General features: G+C 39.2%; 2 protein-coding genes and 1 long non-coding RNA gene across 5 annotated transcripts; 2 read left to right on the top strand and 1 right to left on the bottom strand.

The window, feature by feature from the left end:
- Nucleotides 1-355: 355 nt before the first annotated feature.
- On the bottom strand, nucleotides 356-27,209 carry LOC144006743 (uncharacterized). 3 transcript variants are annotated; one of them, XR_013279923.1, is made up of 11 exons: nucleotides 26,766-27,209; nucleotides 25,568-25,748; nucleotides 24,960-25,120; nucleotides 22,768-22,863; nucleotides 22,467-22,605; nucleotides 17,391-17,468; nucleotides 14,769-15,012; nucleotides 10,129-10,284; nucleotides 3,258-3,364; nucleotides 714-806; nucleotides 356-483 (listed from the first exon to the last, which is right to left on the bottom strand). It is a non-coding gene; the product is annotated as an uncharacterized LOC144006743 (long non-coding RNA). The 3 variants fall into 3 exon arrangements; XR_013279924.1 differs by having other exon boundaries at nucleotides 24,960-25,117; XR_013279925.1 differs by lacking the exons at nucleotides 356-483; nucleotides 714-806; nucleotides 3,258-3,364; nucleotides 10,129-10,284 and adding an exon at nucleotides 13,983-14,572.
- On the top strand, nucleotides 4,362-16,435 carry pygma (phosphorylase, glycogen, muscle A). The gene is made up of 20 exons (XM_077505747.1): nucleotides 4,362-4,776; nucleotides 7,587-7,688; nucleotides 7,781-7,859; nucleotides 7,977-8,080; nucleotides 8,314-8,445; nucleotides 8,538-8,649; nucleotides 8,718-8,800; nucleotides 10,149-10,292; nucleotides 10,525-10,617; nucleotides 10,704-10,850; nucleotides 12,235-12,398; nucleotides 12,479-12,593; nucleotides 12,696-12,797; nucleotides 13,044-13,191; nucleotides 13,268-13,326; nucleotides 14,377-14,518; nucleotides 14,785-14,992; nucleotides 15,442-15,576; nucleotides 15,728-15,794; nucleotides 15,896-16,435. The coding sequence occupies exons 1-20, from the start codon at nucleotides 4,534-4,536 to the stop codon at nucleotides 16,043-16,045; spliced, it is 2,529 nt and encodes an 842-aa protein (XP_077361873.1). The 5' UTR covers nucleotides 4,362-4,533; the 3' UTR covers nucleotides 16,046-16,435.
- On the top strand, nucleotides 19,813-27,958 carry slc22a6l (solute carrier family 22 member 6, like). Its single transcript, XM_077505753.1, has 11 exons — nucleotides 19,813-20,062; nucleotides 21,577-22,117; nucleotides 22,189-22,292; nucleotides 22,433-22,587; nucleotides 22,670-22,838; nucleotides 23,675-23,798; nucleotides 23,882-23,997; nucleotides 24,111-24,325; nucleotides 24,976-25,084; nucleotides 25,573-25,776; nucleotides 25,875-27,958. The coding sequence occupies exons 2-11, from the start codon at nucleotides 21,719-21,721 to the stop codon at nucleotides 25,960-25,962; spliced, it is 1,683 nt and encodes a 560-aa protein (XP_077361879.1). The 5' UTR covers nucleotides 19,813-20,062; nucleotides 21,577-21,718; the 3' UTR covers nucleotides 25,963-27,958.
- Nucleotides 27,959-27,971: the final 13 nt, after the last annotated feature.

The raw sequence follows: 27,971 nt of genomic DNA, 5'->3' as shown, positions 1-27,971 counted from the left end.
TCACTTGTCAGGCTCAATACTGAACTTGCACAGACTTTAAGTGAGCACGTTTGACCATGGCTGATTACATTGATACATCTGCGGGACAGATTGCCACTCGGAGATTTTGCTCGCCGACATTGCGCCTTTCTTAATAATCAGCTGGTCAGAGTTACTTTTTAAAATTTAACTTGCTATTGTGCCTTACTGTTGTTGTTGAGGGAATTGCAATTGAAATATACTCTTGTAAAAAAATACATACCTAACTGGGGAAAAGCATCCTTTATCTGTAATGGATGATTCTTTTAATAGTCGTCCTTCAACAAAACAGTGCAAGTGTCAGACGTGCGCTGTAAAGTTCCACCCAAGCCAAGTTGAGCACTCCGTGTTCATTTACATTCAAACAAAAAGTGAGCAGCATCAAGTTGAAACAGCAGAAACGGGCCTTGTTACTTCATGTCCACTGGCAGGCACTTCCAAGCTTTGCTCTTACAAACAAACATCCTGTAGCCAAAAAAACACAGATAGACTACAGCCAGGAGAACATAATGTGAACATAATGAGCATAATGACTGAAGGGAACGGTCGACGCCGATGTTTAACAAAGGCTTGTCGACGGAGTGAATGTTTCCCGACAGAGAGCGCAGACGAATTGTTTTGTGGCGGATTCGTAATTGTGATTAAAAACTGTCCAGACTGACCTGATTTGATGTCGTGACAGTCGGTACATTTACCTGGAGTGGAGGTGCATATGTCCACTGCTTGTCTTTGTGTCCTTTCTGCGGGAAACTGCAGATTGACCACCAGGTGACAGTGTTTCGTTAGCCCTGATCACAGTACACCCACCACAATGACATCACTTGACATGACTTAATCAGTGGAGTTTAATCGCATTCTTGGTTGCAAACCTTTGCTAGGAAAAACCAGGAAGGAGATGATTAGTATTCTTTGCCCACAGTGCAACTTTAACCTGACACATCAGCTGTAATGCAATTAAATTGCATTGCAGGAATATTCATTTCAAAGAACAAATGTCATCAAGTCAATGAGTTGAAAAGATGACACATCACAAGGATGGGAGAAAAGGTGTTGAAATTTAGCTTGGTTAATATTTAAAATAAATTGCATTTGAATAGAGGTGTGTAGAGTTTTTTTTACTTTAAGTAAAAAATGTTAGCATCGGCATTTGACCCAAGTTGTATGGATGCTGAAAAATAGGTAGTAAAATGTAAAATGCACTGCTACACAGGATTCCATTTTTTTTTCTTTGTACGCGATACCATAAAGCGCACCTGCTGGATGCAAAATATTTAAAATGAACAAGAAGCTGCATTCTTCAAGTGAAGTAAACATATGCGACGTAGGCCGAGTACGCCTCTGCAGATGTAACATGTTATTATGCGAGACAGCTTTCAGATTCATTTACGATATGTGGGAGCAGAGAGCTTTTCATAGAATCTGGTTGAGAAAGGTGTTGATTCATTTCAGAGTGTGGGGCCGGGCTATATTGAATGGATGTCCCTAATATTTTGACCTGTTTATATGAGGTGATGATGACTATTAGAAATACCAATTGGATGATAAGGGATGCAAATAAAAAAAAGTGTCAAGTCATGTGAAAATTAAGTCTTATTTCTTATAGTTAACGTCAGTAATGCATTCATTTTCTAATTAATTTGTCCCAAGAAAAGAAGTGGTAAAAGTCGGAATATGTTTCATTAAAAGGTCATGTATCCCTTGTGAGCAATAGCATATCGGTCACTTGCACCCTTAGTCCTTAATTACCAAAGCAGAAATGGTATTTAGCTTCCTTTAAAAAAAAAAAAAAAAAAAAGAAAGAAAGAAAGAAATCTAGCAAAAACAGTGACGTTTATCATAACGTATTGGAAACTTTTATCAACTTTGTTGAGCTAATAACAGTGATTAACATAGTTAATTGTAAATTTTATAAACAAATGAGGCCATTTGTTTCATAATGAACCAAGTCAAATCACCACAGACAGACGTCAATGGACATTATTGTTGCCGTCCTCATTCAATGGCTCAATTTGACCAATTTATAGAGCAAAAGGTTCCGCTTTATAAATATACGCTATGTGTCTATCAGGCCGGAAACAAGAGTGTGGTCTATAAATGCTTGATGCACTATTTGACAGAACAGCCAGTAGACATGTAGGAACATAATTTGCTCATCATAATGGACAAATCAGGGACACGCCAGCTTCAATCTCTGTCATCTGTTATGTGACGGTTCCTCCGTTGCAGGGGTCATTGGGTATTGCAGGGATGTTAATGTAACAGTGTGGAGGGGATTATTAAACCACATAAAATATCCTGACAGCCTTCGCTATTTGAAAACATTGATGATTTGACTCACTTTTTTTTTTTTCTTTTTACAGCGCGGCGCTTGGCAACAACATCCCTCTTTTGTCATTCTCATGTCGAGTCCAGTGTGCAAATGGTTGGAAAGACGTGTTAATTTTACCCCCTGTACTTTTACTGTCAACTTGTAATGAAAGCGCGTTGAAATCCATTCCGTGTTGACACTAAAATAACAAGCCAAACCAATTTCAAAGCCGCCTCGCAGCTCGCTGACAACAGCGTCTTCCGACGCGGTGCTTGCAATACACGAGTGTTGTCTGCTGGCTCGAGCTGACATTAACGAGATATGCCTTTCAAATATCATGGCCTTTGGGACTGGGTCACAGTTACTATTTATAGAAGGTCAGGACTTTACGATAGTTTGGCTTGCGAGTGCAATAACTCAAAATAGAGTAGGCTTTAGTAGCTCTGCTGTGGATGATTTGGAGTCTGATATGGCTGCGGGCTGTTGAATAAATGTGATCTATACACAAACCCTGAATCACCGCTTCGCAACGACTTGTTACAGTACTACTGAGACGATAGCAAGACAATGCAAAGCACGGTCAGTCATATCTGAGCTTGTAACGTTTGTCTGCAATGCAGATGGCTCCACACCATCCGCCGTTTTGTAAATATAGCATCACCTATCAATGTGATAATTGGCGGCCTTTTGCTGTGCTTTGCTTCAGCAGAAAATACGTTGGTTGGGATTTAATATACCATCTGCTAACTTGGACATTCCTGCCAATGATGAGAGGGAAAATGAGTTAGCCACTATAGCTGCCAGACATCCTCATCACCAGCATGTCTCCCCGCTGGAACACCTTTGAAAAGTTTACCCAAGCTCGGGAGGTAACAATGTGGCTAATGACAAGCAGAACTGCAAACAAATGATTTTCAGCTGGCATTATTACCTATGGCTCGATCATTGAGGGTAGGGATGGACGAGTATCGATGTTGGCTCGCTCACGAGCCGATGCCACCATCAGCCGTCATCTTGTGGCTGTGCAGTCGTCAGAAACTAGAAATTACAAATTAGAAGGATAGATGATTGTCATTACTTTATTTTAAGCAAAAATGCTCAGTCTATTTATCTATCTATTTATAGAGTTTCAACATTTGTGCGTTAATTATGAGTTAATTCATTAATTAGATAGCTTTTAATATGAAAAGAAAACTGCACTGAGCTGTTACTAACGACTTACAAATGCAATTATGTCATCTAGTGGCACACATTTTTTTTTTTTTTAGTAGTACAGTACACCTTTTTAATTTAAACTCAATTTTAGGATTTATGATGTAATTTGATGCATCAATGACTAAAAGATACAGCCATATTTCTTACGTTAACATTATTTTTTTTCCACTTTTATGCGAACAAGATTATGAAAAACTATTTTATTGTACATTTAGAACAGATAACATTTCAGATTAATCATGACCTAACTATTGAAGTTATGCGATTAATTCCGGTTAAAAAAAATGTATTGGTCTGGGGGAAAAAAGAAAAAAAAAAGAAAAAAAGAAAAAAAAAAGTGGTATCCAACATCTGTAATTTCGGGTGAGCATTGCAGCATAAAAAGATTTTCATTTGCAAACATGTTTCCCCCCCCCCCCCCCCAGTAAACAATAGTGACCATGTTTTGCTTCCTCGTAACTCAACCCTAAATTATGTTGTATCTAATTTGATGTCTGTTTTTTTTTATTTTTTTTTAATCACATGCCTTGAAGGTTTTATAACCACCTATCTCACACCTTGTGTAATATTTATGTTTATGCACAGCCATATGTAAAAATTTGTGTCAGGGCATTTTTTCATGTTTATCAGCACTTGTTCTTTTTATAGCTTTAAGGTTCTTGACTATGTGGAAAAAGCACTGCAGTAATAATTGTTAATACGACCTCAGGATACATTTGATGAGTCAATGATGAGTTCTGATTCATTTGTCATCATCCTTGAAAATGCCTGTTAGTGAGGCCTATGATTTAAAAGTTACTCAGCTGCTCCACCCTCGACCAAATCTACACACTTAGCCCCACCCTCTTTGTAATATTTATAGTAGCGCCTTTAAAAAGCTGAACCCGACCCTGCTTTGTGCTGCCTCTCTATCTGTGTGTCTGGGCCTGGTGGCGCTTGCCTTAACGTGAAACGTTCTCCCAGAGGTCTCGGCTAGCAAACCCTGAGCCGCCATGTCCAAACCGTTGTCCGACCATGACAGGAGGAAGCAGATCTCTGTGCGGGGCCTGGCCGGCGTCGATAATGTCGCCGAGCTGAAGCAGAATTTCAACAGGCACCTCCACTTCACGCTGGCCAAAGACAGGAATGTGGCCACCAGAAGGGATTACTACTTTGCTCTCGCCCACACCGTGCGCGACCACTTGATCGGCAGGTGGATCAGAACCCAGCAGCACTACTATGAGAAAGATCCCAAAGTAAGTTGATGTGCAGATAACTGAGTCATGTGACCTGCCTTGAATGCACCCATTTAGAAGTGACAAAAAACAAACATTTTTTTTTTAGGTTCAATTCTGTTTAAATCCTCCTGTTAACGACAGCCATTTTTCATTGCATACAAGCAAAAGGTTTCTCATTCCTCAGCTGTATTGGATCAGCCTGGGTACAATCTAATGCCAGGGCATGACATTTAAACTTCACAAGGGCTTCTTAGCAGTCTGCTGCTAAGCTTCCATTCTTACGGCGCGCTGAAACATTAAACCTCTCCGTGACCTTCTGCTCCTACTCCGCCTCGCCATAAAGCACACTGCCTCTGCTTGTCTCACATGAGCACATGCCTCCAAGGGCACTGGATTTCATATCTACGCCCCCGTACAGGTGCACGGCGTGCACCTACAGAAGGAACCTGGACTTACAATAGTGCGCTGACACATACATAATTGCAAATAGTGATTTGGCGGACAAGTGAAAGCAGTATCAATTACATTTACATGAAGGGAAAATTGCTCTTTGCTATTTAATGTATCACTCTGCAGAATAAAGGGGATTTTTTTTCCCCTTCCCTTTTGTTACATCCAAGAGAGTCATTGTTCTGTCACTTAAGTGCCTTTTGTGTTCACCCAAGCAGGGTGACATTTACTTGAAGAGTGGAATACATTTTTAGAACAGGTTTAATCCAGCGTCGGTAGGATGCAACCTCACACTGAACCGCCCGACCCTCCCGACTGTATCGACCTTGCTCGCTGCAGTAGACTGAAAGGTCAAAGGTGAATTCCTTGAAAAGAAACCTTGAGCAGAGATGTGAGCTCATGTACTGCAACGCGGCTGTGACAGCCTCTTGATTTATTGATGATATTTATAAGTATCAGTTAAAAAGGTAACTAGGACAATTAGACTACCGAGAGCTGAAGAAATAGACAAAATCAAAGACGGTTAAGATGTGTAACAACAAATCCGATCAAATAACTGAACCCTGGCTGTCATAAGTCTCAATCACGAGCATTTAATTTTATGATACACAAGTGGGTGAAGCACTTCTATCACTCCAGAGTTGAACTCCACAAGGAAAGAATATCACTCCCAGGCTGACCTTTACAACGACCTCCACAGGAGCTATTTTTGCCAAACCAAAATGTTGCCGTTATGTAATACAGAATGCAATTTGTCCCCTAGTCCCTTCCCTTCCACCGTCTGCTTTTGCTCTTCAGTGGGCTTCCGCCTTCTCAATTTCAGAAGAAGGGGGAAAATAAACAAACGCCTAAATGGCAAAGGCTAAACGCCAAACAGGCCCAGGTGGAAGATTACTCATGCATGCAATGTGATCGCAATGGGTATTTTGGGGGGGGGATGCTGTACATTAAATATGATAGGAGATTGGCTTTTAGGTTTCGATGATGTAAAATGATGTACGGCATTCGCAGAGTCACCTTTTCACTGATTTTTTCCCCCCATTATTTCTATAAGAAATGTGCTTATTTGTGGTATTTTTGCACAATTCCCCCGCTTAGTTGTGATGTCTTTAATGGCAGTTATAAAATTAGTAAACACACGTATTTTGATGTATCCATTTTTTTTTCCAAGTGCCAATAATACACTGCTCAATGTAGAAATTTGCCCCAAAATATCTTTACAATAGGCTTTTTATTTGACCATTTGTAGCTCAAACATCTTTTAATTAGCACATTAACACCTTAGCTATTCACAATGGGCACTCCTTCAAGCCTCTGGCCAATAGTTTTTACACTAGATTCGGTTTCAAATTTCCCGCCCTCAGTCTACGGATGTGACATCATGCACGCATTATGTACGTGGAAAAAGTAAATGTGCATTTTCATTTTTCGGCCCCACGTGGCACTAGCGATTCAAAATTCAATTTCCTGCATTGAGCAGCTTTAAGCAATAATTCTGAAAATTAGGCAATATACGCAGTAAACAATGCAAAAACTAAAGCACAAAAACGTCTTTTTTTTTTTTAACCTTGTACATTTCGTAAACTATTCAAGCAAAATATCAATCAATGAATTGTCAATAAAGAGAAAAACTGAGGCACTCAAAGGGTTTGCACGTAGAAGGCCTTTACTTCAACATGGCCAGCTGATTAAAAAAATGTAAACAATTTTTTAATCAACTTTCACGTGCAAACCCTTTGAGTGCCTCAGTTTTTCTCTCTTTTTTGGAAATTCTTTGCGGATCCAGCACATCCTAGAAGCGCTCCTGCTTGCTCTGATCGAATGAATTGTCAATAATATTGATATCTAAAAAAATAGAGCCAGTTAAAAGAAATTGATGTAATTTTGAGACTCAACCCAAAACTACCCAGAAACCATTGAAACATTATTGGCAATGATTTAGCTTTTTTTTTGTGTGTCTGCTTTTTTCATTTGTGGTTGGGCCCGACTCCACTGTATTTATTCTCCACACTGGCCCCATCTAGTGGTAAGCAAAAGAATCACTGTTCAAGTATAGTTCAGTTGTATTTAACTTTTCAATACATTGGCATTTAATCTAAGACATTTAACTGAATCATTACAGTTTTTTTTTCATTTTCCTATAGTTAAGCACAGTGTTAATGTTCAGACTGCATAATGTTACAGCGGTATAAAATAATATTCAATATACTCTTCTGTCTTGTTTTTAAAGGCTATTACACTACTGTTCAATACATTTAAATATTGGTCATGATGGTGGTACTTGGAGAGCAAAGTGGGTGGGGTTTTTTTTGGCGCTCCTTGGTGTAAAATGTTTTATAACTGCTGATATATGCACACTATTGGGTTATTTTTCACAGCGTCTGTACTACATTTCGCTGGAGTTCTACATGGGCCGCACCCTCCAGAACACCATGGTGAACCTCGCGCTGGAAAACGCCTGTGATGAAGCCACATACCAGGTGAAAGCAAGAGGCTATCTTTTTAAGTCCGCTTCTTAATGTTAAAACGGTTTCTTAATATTAAGTGTTTGCGTGCGCTCTGAAATCTTTAGTTGGGTCTGGACATGGAGGAACTGGAGGACATGGAGGAAGACGCTGGTTTGGGAAATGGTGGACTTGGTCGACTAGCCGGTGTGTTTGAGCTCATTTGAATTATTCAAATCTTTACTACACCCGTTCGCGTTCTTGGATTTGCGCAGCTTGTTGAAGAATGATCATTTTCGTCATATGCTCTGTGTTGACTTCCAGCCTGTTTCCTGGACTCCATGGCGTCCCTTGGCCTGGCTGCCTATGGTTACGGTATCCGCTATGAATTCGGCATCTTCAACCAGAAAATAATGAACGGCTGGCAGGTTCGTAACATCAGCAATCTCCCTCTTTCCTTACAAAACATGTACAGAATATTCTTGGGTCTTATTTGAGAACAGATGTGGGTTTAGGCAACCTAATGGCATAAAGTGAATAATATCCATAATTATGTGCTATCATTATCTTGTCTTGATTGTCCTTGTCGTTTCCCGGGTCTGACTCAGCTTCGAACGTACTCACCTAATGAGTGTTTTTCACTCGCAATGTCATGATGAAGGTTGAAGAGGCTGATGATTGGCTGCGCTATGGCAACGCCTGGGAGAAGGCACGTCCTGAGTACATGCGCCCTGTGCACTTCTACGGCAGGACCGAGCATCACTCCGACGGTGTCAAATGGGTTGACACTCAGGTGAAAAAAAAAAAACAAGATATTTATAGGAGCTATCAGGAGTCAAATGTAAGAAACTGAAAGGTCTCTCTCCTCCTGTAATTTGTTGGCAGGTAGTTTTGGCTCTGCCATATGACACCCCAGTCCCTGGCTACAGAAACAACGTAGTCAACACCATGAGGCTGTGGTCTGCAAAGGCGCCATGCGAATTTAATCTTAAAGACTGTATGGGTCTTGCTGACAGTTTACGGTTTTGCAAAGCTTTTGTAAATTCATTTTCGCTTACTTTGCAGTCAATGTCGGTGGCTACATTCAGGCTGTGTTGGATCGTAACCTGGCTGAGAACATCTCCCGTGTGCTGTATCCCAATGACAATGTAAGTAAGGAGGACTAATTAGATTTTTTTTAATCTGCAAAATTATACAGCCGACATGCGACATTACTCCTATTCAGGTACGTATCTGAATCTTAAAAGATGGATTTCCATAATCTGGACCTCGAGGACCTGAGGGTCTTCGTCTTCAGCTGCTTTTGAAATCAGACATAAGACCTGACCACCATGCGTCGCCTCCCTACAGGCTCCAGATGGAGGATTTGCTTGATAACCCTAAAGCTTTAGCTATAAACCGTGTCATGGTAATTTATGTCTGACCCAATATTTAGGCACCGTTTTGGATCTAATTTTAGCCAGCACGTACTGCTGTTATGTTGTCTATTTCTATCTACAAAATGGAGTGATGAAAATGAGTCAGTCTACTGGGATACATTCAGCTTTTATCTCTCTTTTTTTTTTTTTTTTTTTTAAATTAAATGTGGACATGATCCTAATTTCTTTGTAAACTGCAAAGCCATACACTTTAGGATTGTCTTTTTTTTTTTTTTTAAAGGTCATGTTTAAGTTCACTCAAAAATATTACTTTTGTTACTTCAACAAAAAATATTACGTCAGTCTAGCAATAACTAAAGTTTTAACTAAAATCTGTTGAATTTGTTGACCTATTATTCATTATGCTAAGTTCATCGTTCAATATTTACTGGGGATGTTTGATACCACCTTTTTTCAGACTGATACCAGTGCACGTACTTGTGACTCAACTCTAGTAGTAGTCACAGATACTGATACAAATTATTGATACCACTTTTGATACATAAATATTCACCAAAAAACAATGACATATAATTTTAAAGAAAGACGTATATGTCAAAACGTAGAAGTTTTCCTTTAAATTGTATGAAATGAATGGTAATTTTCTATTCCTGTCATTCTTAGTTCCCGATTGTAAAACGGCCACAAGATGTGAAATAAGGCCTGGTATCGGTACTCGCTGATCCTTACCTCATACAGTATAAACTGACCATTTTTTAAATTTTATAGTACTGTAGAGACATTTGGATGCGGCTCTATTTCTAATGTATAGTCCCCGATCATAAAGCGGCCACAAGAGGGCGGGTCACAAGTACCAATACCTTGAAATACGACCAGGTATTGGCCCGAAATGATACCTGGTATTGGTACTCATCCATCACTAACAATCACATAAACATATGGCAAATGCTCAATTTAGGTGATCCTGACACTAGTAAATACAAAATGCACATTTGCACAATGCAGGCCGATGTACATACTGTATAACAATACAAAGCCATAAGCGCTAAGATCCTATTTTCTAATGATGTGTCAAGGTTTAATGGACAAAAACATACTTAAGTGTATCTCTTCTCAGTTCTTTGAGGGCAAGGAGCTGCGTCTGAAGCAGGAATACTTTGTGGTGTCTGCCACCCTGCAAGACATCATTCGCCGTTTCAAGGTCTCCAAGTTTGGCTCCAGGGAGATTGCTCGCACAGATTTCAGCAAACTGCCTGACAAGGTGAAGGGAGAGAGGAAAAAAAAAAAGAAATAACAAAATAGTGTCTGTCAAATTGAAACACCCAACCCAATGTCTCTGTGCTTCACTTAAAATTGCCTCTGTCAGTGTGTTTAAAGCATTGTTGCAGGGTGATTATCGTATCAGAATAGTGGAGCGCCACTGAGAACTACCTGAGTGTTTTTTTGTTTTTTTTTACCGGCTACTGACACCTAACAAAATTTTGTTTATTCAGGTTGCCATCCAGTTGAACGACACTCACCCAGCTATGGCTATTCCTGAGCTGATGAGGGTTCTGCTTGATGAAGAGAAACTGTCATGGGATTATGTCAGTTGGCCTATTTTATTCACTAGCTATACTTACAAAAACACCTTCTACACATCAAAATAAGTCAAATCTATCCTTACGTGCAGGCGTGGGATGTGTGCGTGCGTACGTGTGCCTACACCAATCACACCGTCCTCCCAGAGGCTCTGGAGAGGTGGCCAGTGGACCTGTTTGCCCATCTGTTGCCCCGCCACTTGGAAATTGTCTACGAGATCAACCGTCGCCACCTGGAGGTTGGTACTGTAAATTGCAACATGCTGTGCACAGATTGTTTCTATCCTACTAAATTTAGCTGAGCAATACTACATTGTAGCTTATATGCATGCTCATTGATAAGTTCACGACGGGAGGTTGTCATGTGCATCCATTCCTTTTCCAGTGCACATCTGATTGGAAATGAAAATGACTCAAATTACAAAAAAAAACTAAAATAAATAAATAAATAAATAAAGGCAAATAAGTAAACTATGCAGGCCTGGGGGTCTATGTTTTTGCAAATTAGAATGCAAAATAAAGAATCATTTCCTGTCTCTGTTTCACATGGCTTGATTCCCCAGTTCAGCCCTTTTGGGGGGGGGGGGGGGGGGGGGGGGGGGGGTGCAGGTCTCGGGTTTCTACACTCCGGTGAACGTGACGGATTCTTTCGCCCTCGAAGCCACCAAACTAAACACCGTGCCCATTTCCCATCAGCCACAAATATTCCAAATATCATAGCTCTAAGACAAAATTGTTCAGACGCACAATTTCAGGAGGAAATAACAAGGTTTGAGACCTGCCTCAGTCTCCAGTGCGCAGCCGTCCTTTCTGTCAGTCCGGTTTCACTGCCGAGCTGTAGACAGTCGCTTGGGGACTTTTGTGCCAAAGCGTGAATTAAAGTTGAAAAGTGAAATGGAATTTGCTTTCATTCATGGCTGCGACGTTTACAGCATGACTAAGTAAAGTTGTTTACTATTAGTAGTGCGTGATACTGCAAATTTTGGTATCAATCCGAAACCAATTAAATACAGGGCCAATATCGCCCATACAGATAGATACTTTTTGAAAATTATATAATTATTTTTTTAAATGAAAGTCGCTGTATTATTGAAATCCTTATTCACAATCAAATTTCAACCTTTAAGTGTTTTTGTGTTGTTCCCTTTTGAAACAAAAGACAAAATGAGGACTAATAGAAAACACTATCAATATTTTCCCCCCAGAAACATTCCAACCATAACAAAATATTTTTTAATGTTCTTAAAGTGCACAAAGTGATCGTAGAAAAAGAACGTTAAACAAATACTTGATCATATACTGTTCAGAAACTACCAATACAAAAAAAATAGCTAAAATTCTGCCTTCATCACTTCTTTTTCAACCTAAGTAAACAAGATGTTGAAGATTATCATGCAACAACAAATATAAAACATAAAACAACATACAAAACACAATCTTTTTCAAGTACAATACTGTATGTGTTCAGGCAATCTACTACAAAGATGAGACTATTTGATCCACTATCGATACTGATTTGGTATCGATAATATCGACGATTTTGATCAATCCGCCTACCACTATTTACTACTAAATGATAAAGTTATTCTACAAATTAGTGTCATTCCTTCTTTTATTTGTCAGAACGTTGCTGCAAGGTTCCCCGGTGACAACGACCGCCTGGGCCGCATGTCCCTCATTGAAGAAGGAGGACAGAAGAGGATCAACATGGCCCATTTGTGCATCGTGGGGTCGCACGCGGTCAATGGCGTGGCCCAGATCCACTCAGACATCCTCAAAGCCACCGTGTACGTTCGCCGCCGTCCGCGAGCCTTTGGCCGTGAGCCGCTTTATTATTTGTGTGTCCCGATTTATGTCTGCCCCGCAGCTTCAAGGACTTCTATGAAATGGAGCCGCATAAGTTCCAGAACAAGACTAACGGCATCACCCCTCGCCGCTGGCTGGTGATGTGTAACCCTGGCCTGGCTGAGGTCATTGCCGAGGTTAGCCGTGTTTTCAAACACACCTCACACAGACATCCCACTGTGCTTTGTGTGTGGAAAAAACGCTCACGCACACACATTTTCCATTCTTGTCTAATCAAGAGAATCGGAGAGGACTTCATCCGTGACCTGGACCAGCTGCAGCGTCTGCGCAAGTTTGTGAACGACGAGGCTTTCATCCGTGATGTTGCCAAAGTGAAGCAGGTGAAGTCGAGTTCATCTTTTTTGAGTCTGCACCACTGTTTGTTCCCTTGGGCTCAATATGCAAACCTCTATTATGTGGTTTTTACAGCCTCGGCATCAGTAGGGGTGCCTATCATTAAGAGGACTCAGCTTTTTCCTGATACTTTTTGTTACAGAAGTGTTTTTCTCAATTTGACTCAAGGAAATACAACAACTATCACAACAACAACTACCAGGCGAGCTAAAGTCAATCTTGTTATTTCTCAGGAAAATAAACTCAAGTTTTCCGTGCACTTGGAGGAGCACTATAAGGTTAAGATCAATCCGAGCTCCATGTTTGACATTCAAGTCAAGAGAATCCACGAATACAAGAGGCAGCTGCTCAACTGTCTTCACATCATCACCTATTATAACCGTAAGCTCCGACATTCATTTGAATTCACGTTACAATATTGATTATTAGTGCTTAATTCTCCTCATATTGCTGCCAGGAATCAAGAGAGAGCCCAACAAGCAGTGGACACCGAGAACCATTATGATTGGAGGAAAGGTATGTGCTTTAAAACTGACCAAAACTTCCAGAATTCCAGTCGCAACACACAGACACATCCACGTCAAAATTTAGCAGTAATATATTTAATAATAGCATATATTTGTGGAGACTGCGGTCAAGTTGTATTTTAGAATTTTAAAAATGTGCAGAATTTCACTAGTTACTCATGTTAAAAGATTAGATAATAGCTCTTAATATGAAAAGAAAAATGCACTGAGCTGTCACAGTCTTACAAATGCAATGATGCCATCTAGTGACAGAAAAATGACCTCAACACAAATCAATATCTAACTTGTTTTTTGTATAGTAGTGTTCATCAATCAATTCTATGAATTATTCTGAAATTACTGTATCAGCCATTTTTCTAGTACACTCTAAAAACAGTTTGGTCAAAAGTAGCCCAGTTATGGATCAAAATGGGCTGATCCACTTTATGGGTCAATTTGACCCAACTTTCCGGGATTGTTTTAAAATTTCTTGACTCAAATTAGAGGATCGTTCCATTTTTGACCCACAGTTGGGTTATTTTTAACCCAACTGTTTTTAGAGTGTATAACTTTTTTTTTCCCCAACATAACAAGAGTATGAAATTTAGGAAAAACAAAAAAATATTTTATTGTACATTTAGAGCAGATATCCATCCATCCATTTTCTTGACCGCTTATTCCTCACAAGGGTCGCGGGGGGTGCTGGAGCCTATCTCAGCTGGTTTTGGGCAGTAGGCAGGGGACACCCTGGACTGGTTGCCAGCCAATCGCAGGGCATAGAGCAGATACAAAACAGTTAACTATTGAAGTAATGCGATTAATTATGTTTAAAAAAAATTAATCGCCCGACACCCCTAATCTTAGTTAAATACCCACCTAAAGATCTTCCATAGTAAATATAGTTTTAAGAAAGTTAACTTCCCAAACAGTTGAAAAATCAGGTAGAAGAGGTCAACAAGAGAATGAAATGTATTGTGCGCGACTTTGAGGCCCCATTGTCAGCGGGTCTCGTTTGCAGCTGTTAAACACAGCTAGTAGCGTGACATGTCATTTGTTGCAGGCCGCTCCTGGCTACCACACTGCCAAGATGATTATTCGTCTGATCACAGCTATCGGCGAAGTGGTCAACAATGATCCTGTGGTGGGAGACCGGCTCAAAGTCATCTTTTTGGAGAACTACAGAGTCACACTTGCTGAGAAAGGTATTTCACGCCCCCTTTGATCTGGACCGGTTTCCTTGCGCACCTCGCTGTTCCCTTGGCCCCCAGCAGATGGAGGAAAAATTGTTGTGAATGTTTTGTAAAAGGATTAAAACATAAAATAATGTACCTGCATTTATTTACGTTTAAAACATAGGGAAAACACTAACCTATTCTAATTTATATCAATTATGCTACGAACGTGAACTCAAATGCATTTGACACACTTTTTCTAGAGTCCTTGACCGCTTACCTTTGTCATCTTTCAGCCATCCCAGCTGCTGACCTCTCCGAGCAGATCTCTACAGCGGGCACCGAGGCCTCAGGCACCGGCAACATGAAGTTCATGCTGAACGGCGCGCTGACCATCGGAACCATGGATGGAGCCAATGTGGAGATGGCTGAGGAGGCGGGCGAGGGCAACCTCTTCATCTTTGGCATGAGGGTGGACGACGTTGATGAAATGGACAGGAAAGGGTAAGGTGCCCAGCTTCCATCTGGCCAAATCATAAAATCATAAATTGACATCATGAACTACAATAATTACACTTAATAACATTCATTATGAGATGTACTGGATAGAATATGTTGGCTTTAAAAGATTATGATTCTCAATCAGGGCAATATTGCTATAGCTCTTGTAATGGGTTTTGGAATATGCATCCCCATAAATGCACACTTCATTTCATGACAAATACAATAAACATCTTGAAATGGTTTTCACTTGGACTAAACAAAGCAACATCTCTGCACATTGCGGGTACTTGCACTTTGAGCAATCGCTACATCATTATCCTCACTGTACAATCTCTCAAGTAGTGAGAATATTCTAGACATCGACAAATCTTAAATGAACCTGTTACTATGGAAATACGGTACATGTGATATTACGTCAAGGTTTTATTTTTCTGCGACTCTGCCTGTAGATACCATGCTCACGAGTACTACAATCGCCTGCCGGAGCTGAAACAAGCCATCGACCAGATTGCCGGAGGCTTTTTCAGCCCAAAGCAGCCTGACTTGTTCAAAGAAATCATCAACATGCTGATGCATCATGACAGGTAAAAGCATCTCATGTAAAAAAAAAAAAACAGCCATAAAAGTAGCAACACGCACAGCTATAAATTTGCATGTCGGTAGAATTACCACAGAGACTAATCATGTACCTGCTGATTTTTCATCATCGAGTTAATTGTGTTATTTTCTGCGCAGATTTAAGGTCTTCGCTGATTATGAAGACTATATTAAATGCCAGGAGAAAGTCAATGCGCTTTATAAGGTCTGTACATAGCAATACGCCATGATCGGAATTACAATTGGTATTCAATTCATATATAGACATCTTATTAATCACTGCTCGTACGATTATCCTCAACCCAGAACCCCAAGGAATGGACCAAGAAGGTGATCTACAACATTGCTGGAAGTGGCAAGTTCTCCAGTGACCGCACCATTGCCCAGTACGCCCGTGAGATCTGGGGGATGGAGCCTACACTGGAGAAACTCCCCAACCCTGATAAACTACACTAAACTGTCCACATGACAGCAGCATCAACATTATCATAAACATGAACTTGTCTTAACTTCCAGGCTAGATGCTTTGTCAGGCGGCGAAAGTCCATCCAAAAAGTTCAGCCACAGTTCCAAATGAAATTCTACTTGCATCAATTCACAGTGGCACAAACAAAACCCATAGCGACACTTTTCATGTCATTTGCATATATACACAAAACCACAGCTTGCAGCCAGGTTCAAGGGGTGCAGAGATTGCAAATTAGCTGCTGTGAAGCTGATCAAGGAGCTTTGTGGTGGGCTTTGTGACCTGACTGGTGTTTTTTTTTGTTGTTTTTTTGTGCAAAAGTCCCAACGGCACTCACGACTGAAACTCATTCTAAATAAAATATGTCAAAAATAGCACAACAGTCTGGGTGACTATTTTTTGTTATCGCCGTTGAACTGTTGCCCAAAAGCAGACTGATAACCTCATTAGGGATGATATTTACCATCAGGTTGGGGTTACAATGTCAGGGCTGAGGATGTCTACTTGGATTTCACAGTAACAAATGTGCTGGGAAAAAAAAAGAATTTCAAATAGGAAATCTAGAACATGTGTGCATTAGTTTACATTTTAATCAGCATTGCAGACGGTGCCTATCTTCGGAACTGTGTTTTCAGGTGACGCAAAAATGATCTCTATTCTCGGTGCTGATAAATGCATACATGTTTGTTTACCAAATGCCCTACATTAAGCTGATATGATCAGTCCAGAGTGTTTGGAATGGGTATCATACAGGATTTTTCCCCGATTGTTACTAACGCAACCTTCTCTCCCTTTTTTTTTTTCTTGATCGAAATTGAGCCATGATTGGCCGCTACCTGAGCAACTGTGATATCATTTTCAGTCAACAGAAAGTAGCAAAATGGCCCCTGAGATGCATAATAATATTAATAACAATAGGTGGATTTTGCTACAAACAATAATGATCATAATGCCGTGTAAATCAGATAGCGGGTGAGTTATTAAGAAACGATACAAGTGAAATGGAACAAAAGTCCTAAAAGTGACATGATCTGAGGGTTTGATTAGTGATTAGCACATCTTCTGACTGACTTTCATACGGCTCTCCTGTGTGGAGTTCATGCCGCATATCAAAAACATACTTGGAAGGACTCTAAACTGTTCTCCGGAGTGGATGTGTGTGTAAATGGTTGTCTGCATGTGCCCTGGGATACACTCCAGCACACAGGTGAACCTTGTGAGGAGATGCGGTATAATACAAGATACTCAAAGAATACTTTTAGAAGGTTGGAAGTCAGAAAAAACAAAAAACAACAACAACAACAACAACAACAACAAAAAAAACAGTGATCTTGCCTGGTCTAGCCTAGTGCAGCTTGGGCCACAGTCCTGCAGAAGACTGGACCTTGGACTGGTGGGCAGCAACTTTATTTCCTGTGAAGACAGGGTACAAACATACGTTAATGCTAACTGTTATTGCGGGATTTTCTGATAACATGTTTATGTTGCAGTGATGTAGTCACACCCATGAACTTTACTCCATAAGAACTATTCACAAGCAGCAGCAGGAGGTCCTTTTTCGAAAACAGGAGTAATTCACCTTGTCAAGAAAACACAATTTCAATGATTCTTTAGATAGGCCTTATCTGTCCTATCAAGGCAAGGACTGACATAAAGTGATGATCAAGCGTTTAAACTATAAACATAAGAAACATCTCCCTGCCGATGTAATAAAATGAATTACTGTAAATAAGACAACTAGGTTTTACTGTCACAGAAGTTTGGAATCAAAGGAGGCTCACGGTGGGTAAATCATAGCTTACAGAAGTCATTTTAATTGTATAGCGAATTGTGAAATCATAGCTCGAAAAGTTGCCTGAGACCAAGACCGATTGTCTTTGTGGTTTAAAAAAAATAAATACATTTTCACAGACCCAGCTCCTTTAGTTACAGTTAACATGTGGTACAAGGAATCAATCATCAAATTTATGATAGCATATCGGAGACTGCACACTATATGTCAGTGTTTAAACAGCAAGAAAGTGAAGCATACTAGAAGCATATCATACTTTTTCAGCCACTTGCAAAATTCTCAGAACGGTTTGAGTCAGTTTGGACAAAATGCTTGATATTATAAAGAATGCTTGGCAACAAAAGCACACTTCTCTGAGCATGTGCGTTAACGGCACGTGTTTTTATTTTCCTTCTCTAACAGCGTGTAGGCATTTCACAACAATGTGAACAGTCTGTAAATCATTGGTATATAAACTGTACTAGAAAACGTGATAAAAAAAAAATGCTGTAATTTATTTGATAACAATCTGCTTCTGTTTTATTAGGGAGAACTACAAAACAGTCCGGGTACATACATTTGCATATTTGAAAGGACATTTCACATCCACATTGGAGGCTGCATTTGTTTTTTTCTGCAGCTTCTTGCAACGCTCAGAACATTTCCATTATGAGCTCATTTACATGGTTCAAACTTGTGGTACATGAAAAACAGTGTGTATTGTATTTGGCTTAGGTTGAAGACAAGTGGTCAAAGTTAAATGATCTTACTTGTGCTAACAGCATTTGTAACTAGTAACAGAGTGAGGAGCTCAAGGCAATGGGAAAATAAGTAATGTGTTACTACTGTCAATGTTTTGACAGTCACGTTTGACCACTGCAATAAAACGGAAGACAGCATGTCTTCTTTGTGATGCGTATCTGATTTTACAAGTTTAAAGTCCAAACTAGCATTTAAATACATGATGAATGCTGAAATTAAAAGAAAATATCCAATTTGCTTATTTTTAAGGCCATATTAAACTAGCCTACTCTGCACTGCCGAGTCTGCTCCTTCATGCATAAACAAATTATTTAGCGGTCTCGTGCCATCAAAATCAATTTCTCACATTTATGGATAAAATGGTTTAAAAGGAGCCAATGTCATAGATTAAGTTTAACATGTGTGTGGGGTGTGTGTGTTTTAATATATGACAAAGTGTACGACTATTAAAATCAAATTATTTTTCTCATTCAATTTTAAATGAATGAGCAACAAGCTCATTCATATCAGAGCATAGCTTATTTACATTTCAAATACTGATAAGAAGAATACAACCGTCACCAACTAGAAGATCTTTTGCAGGTGTAATGAAATTGCTAATGAAATTCTGGTGTGAGGTCTGTAGCTCTACATGCAAAATTTTGGGATTCAAAAGCCACCCAAAAAGAATTTAAAGGACAACTCTGTTCTGGATGTGACTCGCACAGCTGAATCAATGTATTTCTTTTTTGTTTTTTTTTTGTTTTGCTTTGACGCACCTGCAGCTTCATTCAAGCTGACACCTCACGCTGATCATTACACAAGTGCATGCATTCCTCAAAACTATTCAGCAGGACAAAAACAGCAGAGGTTTGAGTTAGTACTCCAATAATGGCAAGATGACAGTTATCAGATTATATATTTGCCATGCAAAGGCACGAGATTTTCCACACATACACTTTGTTGGATGGTCAGTATGTCTGTTTCAAATTCCAAGTGTCCCATTTTCCAAATGTTATGTCTGATTCTGATTACAGTATCAAACAAATGTGGCTCGATGTGCAGATTTTTGGGAATGCTATTGTTCCATTGGAGGAAGCAATAACAAATGAAAAACAAAAAAATTAACGCATTTAAAGACTTCAACCCATTAATGAGCAGAGGGGAGTGGAAAATGAGTCGGTATCTGCCCACTTTTGCTCCCTTGCCTGACCAGACTTTGATCCTATTCAGCAAAGACTGCATTCAAGCTCTGCGTTAAGTGAGTAGGCTGCTAATACCTCAATAGCACTTCCAAAAATCCAAAGTTCAGAAAAAGCGCTGGAATTTCAGAGCAGATTTGCATGAACATGCAACCACAACGTTACCGACTTCCTTTTCGTTTTTTGCTCTTTTTTGAAGCGTTTGATTTGAGTTGATGCGCTTGTGCGATCTCGAGGGAGATTTGAAGTAAAGGCGTTGTAGGCTGAAAGCTATCATTCATCTCATTCGGCAGGTAAGTCCTTCCTGCATATAGTGAAAAGGTCAAGCACAATCCGCTCAATCTCCCACTTTTCAGATTGAGGTTTAATTTTTACTTCAGGAAATATTGGGGGAAAAAAAAAGATTATGATAAACAAGCTGCTGATGTCATATGCAAGGTATTAACTAACATTCGTAACTGTCATTCTCCCCTATTATATAGTGGATATCAAAATTTTACACATCATTGTTAAAAAAAAAATAAAAAAAAAGTGACCAAGATAAATCATTTCAAAACTTTTTATCCAGTTTATGTGAGCTATAGATCATGCACAGTTGAAAATGAAATGTAATGCAAAAACTGTTAAAAATGGCTAGTATTTGGAACAGTTCATAATGCCACCTCGACTAAGACACCAATCTCAGGTTAAGTAAAACAATGCCAAAGTATGGAGCTGCCATGCTTCACTTTAGATTTGGTGTCTTTTGGTGCTGAGCAGTGTTGTGTTTGCTCCAAACGAATCATTTGGGGCATTTGGGAGATTTCAAATGTGTTCTTTATTTTCCTCGTAAAGATAAGGCTCTCATCTTGCAACCCAGACATATAAAGATTCAGAATATGGGAGATTGCTGTCACATGTACTAAGCAGCCAATAATTTATGCAGCTTCTTTTGGCAGCCACTTTTCTACTCGCCTTTTCATCAATTTTGAGGAACGTCCAGTTCTTGGTATGATATTGTTGTGCCATATTTTCTCCACTTAATGATGACTGTCTTCAGGGTGTTCCGTGGTGTATTAAATCCTTGGGGAATTATTTTGTACAATTTTACTGATTGGTTAACTTTGAACAAAGAGATCCCTCTGATACTGTCTAAGCTCCAAAAATGTCTGGAAAAGCCTACTAGAACATCTTTTTAGCGGATGTCATTAATATTTGTCAACTGTGGGCTTGTAAACCCCTTTGAGACTCTTGGGATCAAGAGCTATATCAAAGAAATTGACTTGACTTTTGAAATTATTTATCTTGGTCTCATTTTTATTGTTGTTTATTTTTAATATCCACTATATGGTAGAACCAGCACTATTGCAGACATTGGCATATCAATTGCGCCACTTTTTAAACTATCATTTTATTTTTGCAATCTAAAATCCAAAATTATCCAAAATATTTCAGTTTGTTTTTTTTGGCTTGATACCTGACTAAATTATCGCTTTGTTAGCCTACAATTGAACAACCGCGTGCAGAGCGGTTTGCGGTCAGATAAACCCAACAAATTAAATATTTAAATCAAATTCAGTCTTGTGGGCTATTTTTCCATTCCGTATGATTGATCTGAGCCAAAAATTTGAATTAAATTTGAATTCATAATGAAAGCCAACAGATTCGTTTCCATGTCACAAATAACCTTTGTTCCCAATTCAACTTTCTCTGTGGCAGAAAAAAAAAGAAACTGTCATTTTGTTTGTATAAGGAAAAACACTGTACATGATACGCATTTAAAACAATTAATGCAACAAAATAACTGTCCATGTTTATTTTCCTACAGGTGTTGAGGGGAATGTTGAGCACGACCACATTAGCAATGTCTTTGGAACTTAACTACTAGAACTACTGGTGCCATTAACCATCTTGTGGAGATCCAAAACAAAACAAAACAAAACAAACAAACAAAAAAACTCATCCTAAAAATGGCATTTGGTGACCTTCTCGAGCAGGTGGGAAGCACAGGCCGCTTCCAGATCGTGCACGTAACCCTGCTCTGTATTCCAGTTCTAATGATGGCCAGCCACAACCTGCTGCAGAATTTTGTGGCGGCCGTGCCTCCTCACTACTGCAGTGCACATGCAAACATCTCTCAGCTAAAGCTCAGCCCACAAGAAATCTTGACGGTCACCGTGCCTTTGGACCAAACCGGCGAGCATCAGAGCTGTCGGCGTTACGCTGCTCCACAGTGGCACCTCCTGGACAATAACGGCACTTTAAAACAGGAGGGACTTGAAGAATATGATTTGGATGCAAGTCTCCAGGAATGCACTGATGGGTGGTCCTATAATATGACTGGGATGACCTCCTCAATCATAGCGGAGGTAAGGCTAGGCTCAGTGTCTTGACTGGATTTCTAATCTCGGATTTCTAATCTGTTCAATTGTGTGTTCAGTGGGATTTGGTGTGTGATCTGCGCTCTTTGAAGCAAATGGGCCAAACGGTCTACATGGGGGGTGTTCTTGTGGGATCCCTTGTCTTGGGAAGTCTTGCAGACAAGTAAAAACTGTCTTCAAATGAGGACACTTAACACTCTTTTTCTGACAGTTCACATTTGTCTTTTCAATGAAATAAAAGTCATTTCTTATATAAGAAACATGCATCTTGAGGGAGCTTCAGTAACTCTGCTATACGCTCAGGTTTGGACGGCGCATCCTATTGATCATTTCTCACCTGCTGATGGCAGTGGCCGGGACGGGTGCCGCTTTCTCCACATCCTTCCCCATGTTCTGCGTGTGCCGCTTCGGTTGCGGAATGGCGCTCTCAGGCCTGGGCCTCAACACCTTCTCTCTCAGTAAGCAATTCAATTTGGCTGGGGGGAAAAAATCACAAGGCTAAATGAGCATGTTGCATCTAAACTGAATACTTTATTTTAGTTGTAGAGTGGATCCCGACCCGTGTGCGGACCGGGGTGGGCACTATCACAGGTTACTGTTACACGGTGGGACAGTTACTGCTGGCGGCCATCGCTTACTTCATTCGAGACTGGAGGTGGCTGACCTTAGCTGTGTCTTCACCCTTCTATGTCTTCTTCATCTCCTCATGGTGAGAAGTTGAGCTGATAACAATCCTGCAAAGATTCAGTAAGCAGAAGACAAACAGAAGCAGAAGGCATAATTCACAGAGGGCACAACATCCATTTTTAGTATTATTAGTAAAAAAAAAAAAAATATATATATATATATATATATATATATATATATATATATATATATATATATATATATTTTGTTATTTATGATTATTTAGCTACACTGTGTGAGCTTAAATCTGTGAACATTAACACTGCATTAATTAAGAAAAATATAAAACTGTTAAATCAAAGTGTATTGCACATGAAATCAAAAAGAGCTAAAATATTAAATGTATTGTACTTAAGTTTAATATGACTTAAATGTACCTAAAAATATGTACTGTAATGAATAAAAAAAATAAAAATAAAAAAGTTGAAGCCATTGTAAAATTATTCATAGCTTATTCAATTCAGTGATTCTTTCATTTACCACTGGAGGGAGCCCAAATACTAATATATGTACCACACTTAAACCTGTCATTTAGTAAACAAGACATACCATGTTTAGTTCTTAAAACAATTCTAGTAGAAAAAAAATGAGTTTCTAAAATGTCCTTTCCTGTTCTCAATATTCAAATTAAATTGGTGATTATTTTTTCCCATAGACAATTATAGTCTATTGCCCACCATTGACACTTAAACCATAGATCATGATTGACAGTGTCAATCAAAATTGAGAACAGTTATCTTTGTGTAAGGCATTTTTTTGTAATTTTTTTTGCATACTTAATCTGTTGGACCCATATTATGCAGCTTTAGCAAATGATGTGAATATAATTTGGTTGTAAACGAATACACTCTCATACAGGTGGTTTCATGAATCTTCAAGATGGTTGGTCCTGAGCCAAAACTATGACCAAGCCATCAAAAACCTTAAAAGTGTCGCTAAAATGAACGGACGTCACGAGGAAGGAGACAAAATTGACATTAAAGTAAGGGTCCTAACTTCACCATTTTCTTCTGTTGGATATAGAAACTTGAGATTGAGTGATGATGACTTTCTCTTTGCATAAAGATGGTGCAAGAGTCCATGAAGAAAGAGATGTCGTGCTCACAGGGCTCCTACACTGTCTTCGATCTGTTCCGCACTCCCACCATGCGCTCAATGACAATCTGCCTCAGTGCGGTCTGGTGAGCAAACACTCACACGCACTTAAAATGACTTCTCAATAAATTGAAGCACTTTACTCACCTTGAAAGTGAAACTCCCATTTTAAGAACCCTTTTTGTGTTTTCTTGCACAGGCTATCAACAAGCTTTGCCTACTATGGGCTAGCCATGGACCTTCAGAAGTTTGGGGTGGACTTGTACTTAATCCAAGTCATCTTTGGGGCTGTGGACATTCCCGCCAAGGTCGTCATAACTGTGACAATGAGTTTTATCGGACGACGTCCGTCCCAAAGTGGTGCACTTATTGTTGCTGGAATCACAGTACTGATCAACCTCATGGTGCCTTATGGTATGACATAACACATTGTATGCTTGCAAGTTGCTTGTCAACAAACCATTAAGGTCATGTGACGTTAAGCAGTTAGTAAACTGTTGTTAAGTAGTGGGCATTCAAAGAAACGTGTTTGATAACTAAAATACAAATTCAATGACTAATTTTACTTAATTAAAACCGTCGTGAGTACCGATACCTTGAAATAAATTGGCCCGATGCCTGGTATCGCCCATCTGTAATTAAAAATAAAGGTAACTAGAGCAAACTGATTATCCGAAGTATGTAAGTTGAGGTGGGTTCAGTTGGATATGCTAACCACACCACCATGAAGAACATCATCAACATTTGCTTGAGATAAAATTATGTTAATTTAGGCCAAAAAGGCACTGCAGTGCCTACTACATGATTTTTTTTTTTTTTTTTTTTTTTTTACTCACATACCTCACGTTCACATTTACTCTCAAGTTTGATTGATGAATTAAGTGTGCCCTCTGCTGGTTACTGATGAAAATAATACATCATTTAATAACAAAGTGGTACAACTAAGCTGAAAGCAAACAAAAAAAAATAATAAAGCATATCAAGAATATAAATTAAAAAAATAAAAATAATAGTTGCACGAACAATGAACATAGTAAGTCATATTTACATTCCCTCATCCGCAGACCACCAGACGCTGCGCACCTCTCTGGCTGTCGTGGGTAAAGGCTGCCTCGCTGCTTCCTTCAACTGCTGTTACCTTTACTCTGGAGAGCTTTTCCCCACCATAATTCGGTAAGTCAAAGTGAGTTTCAATCAAACGCTAGTCTGCTGAAAGGAAAAAAAAAAAAAAGTTGTTTATGTTGTTGCACATGTACACAGGAACATAAGCTCATTAAGACAATCGGAACCTCAGCTGAGCACTTTTCTCCTCAACTATTTGAGCAGCATAATCGGACTGACAAGCCACTCTGAATGATTACATAATGCCTCAAATGACATTAAGTCTTATAGTGAAAGTAAAATAGCTCTCATTTGAGTTTCCTAAGGAGGACAAGTAGGCCTACTATAGAAATATGGCTGGAAATTATTTACAATATCCAGCGACATACATTGCAGCCTGTGTTTAACCAACTAAAGGTCAGTGGCCAAGTGAGGAGTTAATATTTACTACAGGATGTGACCCAGACTATGTTGGAATTAGGTCGTGTGAACCCAATGAGCTTACATTCTAACATACTGTTCTCCCACACAATCAGCATAATGTTAACTTTGTACCTCAGTCAGAATGGAATGGGCTGGGTATCGATGATGGCTCGCGTCGGAGCGATGGTGGCCCCCATGGTGCTTCTGAGCGGTGACTACATGCCTTGGTTGCCGGGTTTGATCTACGGAGGCGCTCCCATCATTAGCGGAGTGGCTGCCATATTCCTCCCGGAAACGCTTGGGTCGCCGCTTCCTGACACAATACAAGATGTGGAAGACAGGTAAAAGGGAAATATCATGTTAACAATGAATACATCTAGTTGCAGAGTGAATTAAAAGAAAACATTGATCCATGTATGAATTGTCTGTATCAATACAGGGGCTCTGGTAGAGTCTCCAAAATGCCACCAAAGGAAGCAGCTGCTCTAAAAGACACGCAGTCGAATCTCTTGAAGCAGGTCATCTGATTGCATCAAATTTGTACAACTTCTGTGTTAATGGAAATTGAGTGAGTACTGCTGTTTCTGCAGTGATATTACTTTATGATGGGGACCGATGCTAGTTATACACAGGTCAATAGTGAAGAAAAAAAAAAACAACTAGTTGAACTGCAGCATTGAGGATTTCAGTGATGTTGGGGAATCATTTTTTTTGTATTGAAAATCACCTAAAGGAAGTTCTTCATATATATATATATATATATATATATATATATATATATATATATATACACACAGCAACTTTTCAGCCTATATGGGTGTAGTCTGTTTTTATTTGAGCACACTGTACTGTGCATTGAATATATTACTCCTTGCGTTAGAGTTAATGGTTACTTGCAGGCTAAAACAACAGTATGTCGGACATACAAGCTAATTTATAGACCCAAAATTTGGACAATAAAAAGTTTTCTCTAATTCCACCATATACTCACAAAAAGTGAGTATATGAAAAGATTAGAAACTCGACTATTGTTGCTCAGGTGAACTTCATTCGACCTTACCCTGAATTTTGCCGTTAAGCTCCTTGTTAGAGGACAGTAAGGTGGGCAAAAAGTTCTGAAACGTTGACAGTTGGACATGAACTTTCATGCTTATTATCTAGCCCCAAAAGCAAACAGGGACGGTAACGTTAGCCACAGTTGCTAACGCTAAATAACACCTGTCCGTCAGGTGGCTGGAGGACTTCGCGCTACATATTCTTAATATAAGTCCCCATTTTAGTTACATTTTAAAACCTGACAGAACTCGGTTGAGTTAATAAAAATACCAACCTAGGTAAAATAATATCCAGGAAACGTCTAACGCCTTACTTGTGGTTGGAAATGATTATACTCATTCGAAGGTGTTTCTTCCATTTAATTAATCAAACATGTTGTTCGCAGCAGGTTCACATGTTGATGCATTGTAACAGCGACATCCAGCGGATGTCTGTGATATTGCAGCAACAAGTCAAAACATTGAACCAAAGTACATTGCCTGTGCGTAGTCCTTCATGTCCTCTTTTTTCTTTTTCTTTTTTTCTTCTTAGGTCGTGTTATCCATAATACATTATTTCACCACCAGTTATAATTTTACTGATGTTGTCTACTTGCTAGACTGGCCTTTTACTTCTATTAAACTTTTGTCTCACCAGTGAAGGGCTGTGCATTTTGGTACATGGGACTTATTTAATACCAACACTATAATGTAAAAAATAAATAAATAAAAAATGCAGATAGATAGACATATGTACCAGATGTGAACGTTTTGCTCAGACCAACCGATCAGAGGACGCAAAAAATGCCTCCGGACCAAAATGTATAAGAGCACAATTGGCTTTCGCCATACTAAAATATTCATCTAAACAAGCAAGTTCGATAACTTTAGAATGATGCATTCTTGCAATTTATTCACATAGCACATGTAAATAAATACACTATTTTCTATCATAAATGTGTTTGCTTGATTCACTTGTATGGTTTGATCATCTTTGCATTTACTGCAATATTATTGGGCTCCTATCCACCAATGCTGTGATGTGCTCGTCTGGAAATTGGCATTGCCACCTAGTGGTAAATTTTCACCAATGCTAAAATGCTTAGTAAACTGAAAAAGTACAGTATAGAATGCAGTATTTATTGCCAGATAAAACACACCTGTCTGAATAATATAAAGTTCTGGATGATTTTAAATTGGTTTAGTTTATTTTCTGTCCCCCCAAAAAAATAAAGTATAACATGCGTGTGAACTACCAATCATTATATTATACTGCCCTCAAAAATGTAAGTTTGTACACATTCATATGATTATGTGCATCCAAGCAAGGTGCAGAGCAGACACTTCTGCAGAAATAACTACATCATAAAATGATATGAATAAAGATTTATTTTCCTCATATGAACAGGTGGAATCTTTTCATTTTATTTTACAATCTATGACAATCTCGCATTGTTTCTTTTATTTCTAGCATATTCCAGGAATGACATGTGAGGTGGGGG

The sequence above is a fragment of the Festucalex cinctus genome, chromosome 18 (assembly GCF_051991245.1).
Source record: "Festucalex cinctus isolate MCC-2025b chromosome 18, RoL_Fcin_1.0, whole genome shotgun sequence".
In the NCBI taxonomy this organism is placed as follows: Eukaryota; Metazoa; Chordata; class Actinopteri; order Syngnathiformes; family Syngnathidae; genus Festucalex; species Festucalex cinctus.
Note: the sequence above shows the minus strand (reverse complement) of the source record. Positions and strands in the feature narration are given on the sequence as shown.

Coding starts and splice junctions, on each gene's coding strand:
- slc22a6l (XM_077505753.1), top strand. CDS start 21,719: ATGGCATTTGGTGACCTTCTCGAGCAGGTGGGAAGCACAGGCCGCTTC. Junction 22,839..23,674: donor GTCTTCTTCATCTCCTCATG/GTGAGAAGTTGA, acceptor ACTCTCATACAG/GTGGTTTCATGAATCTTCAA. Junction 25,085..25,572: donor CTTTTCCCCACCATAATTCG/GTAAGTCAAAGT, acceptor TTTGTACCTCAG/TCAGAATGGAATGGGCTGGG.
- pygma (XM_077505747.1), top strand. CDS start 4,534: ATGTCCAAACCGTTGTCCGACCATGACAGGAGGAAGCAGATCTCTGTG. Junction 15,577..15,727: donor ATGCTGATGCATCATGACAG/GTAAAAGCATCT, acceptor TTTTCTGCGCAG/ATTTAAGGTCTTCGCTGATT. Junction 15,795..15,895: donor AAGTCAATGCGCTTTATAAG/GTCTGTACATAG, acceptor TCCTCAACCCAG/AACCCCAAGGAATGGACCAA.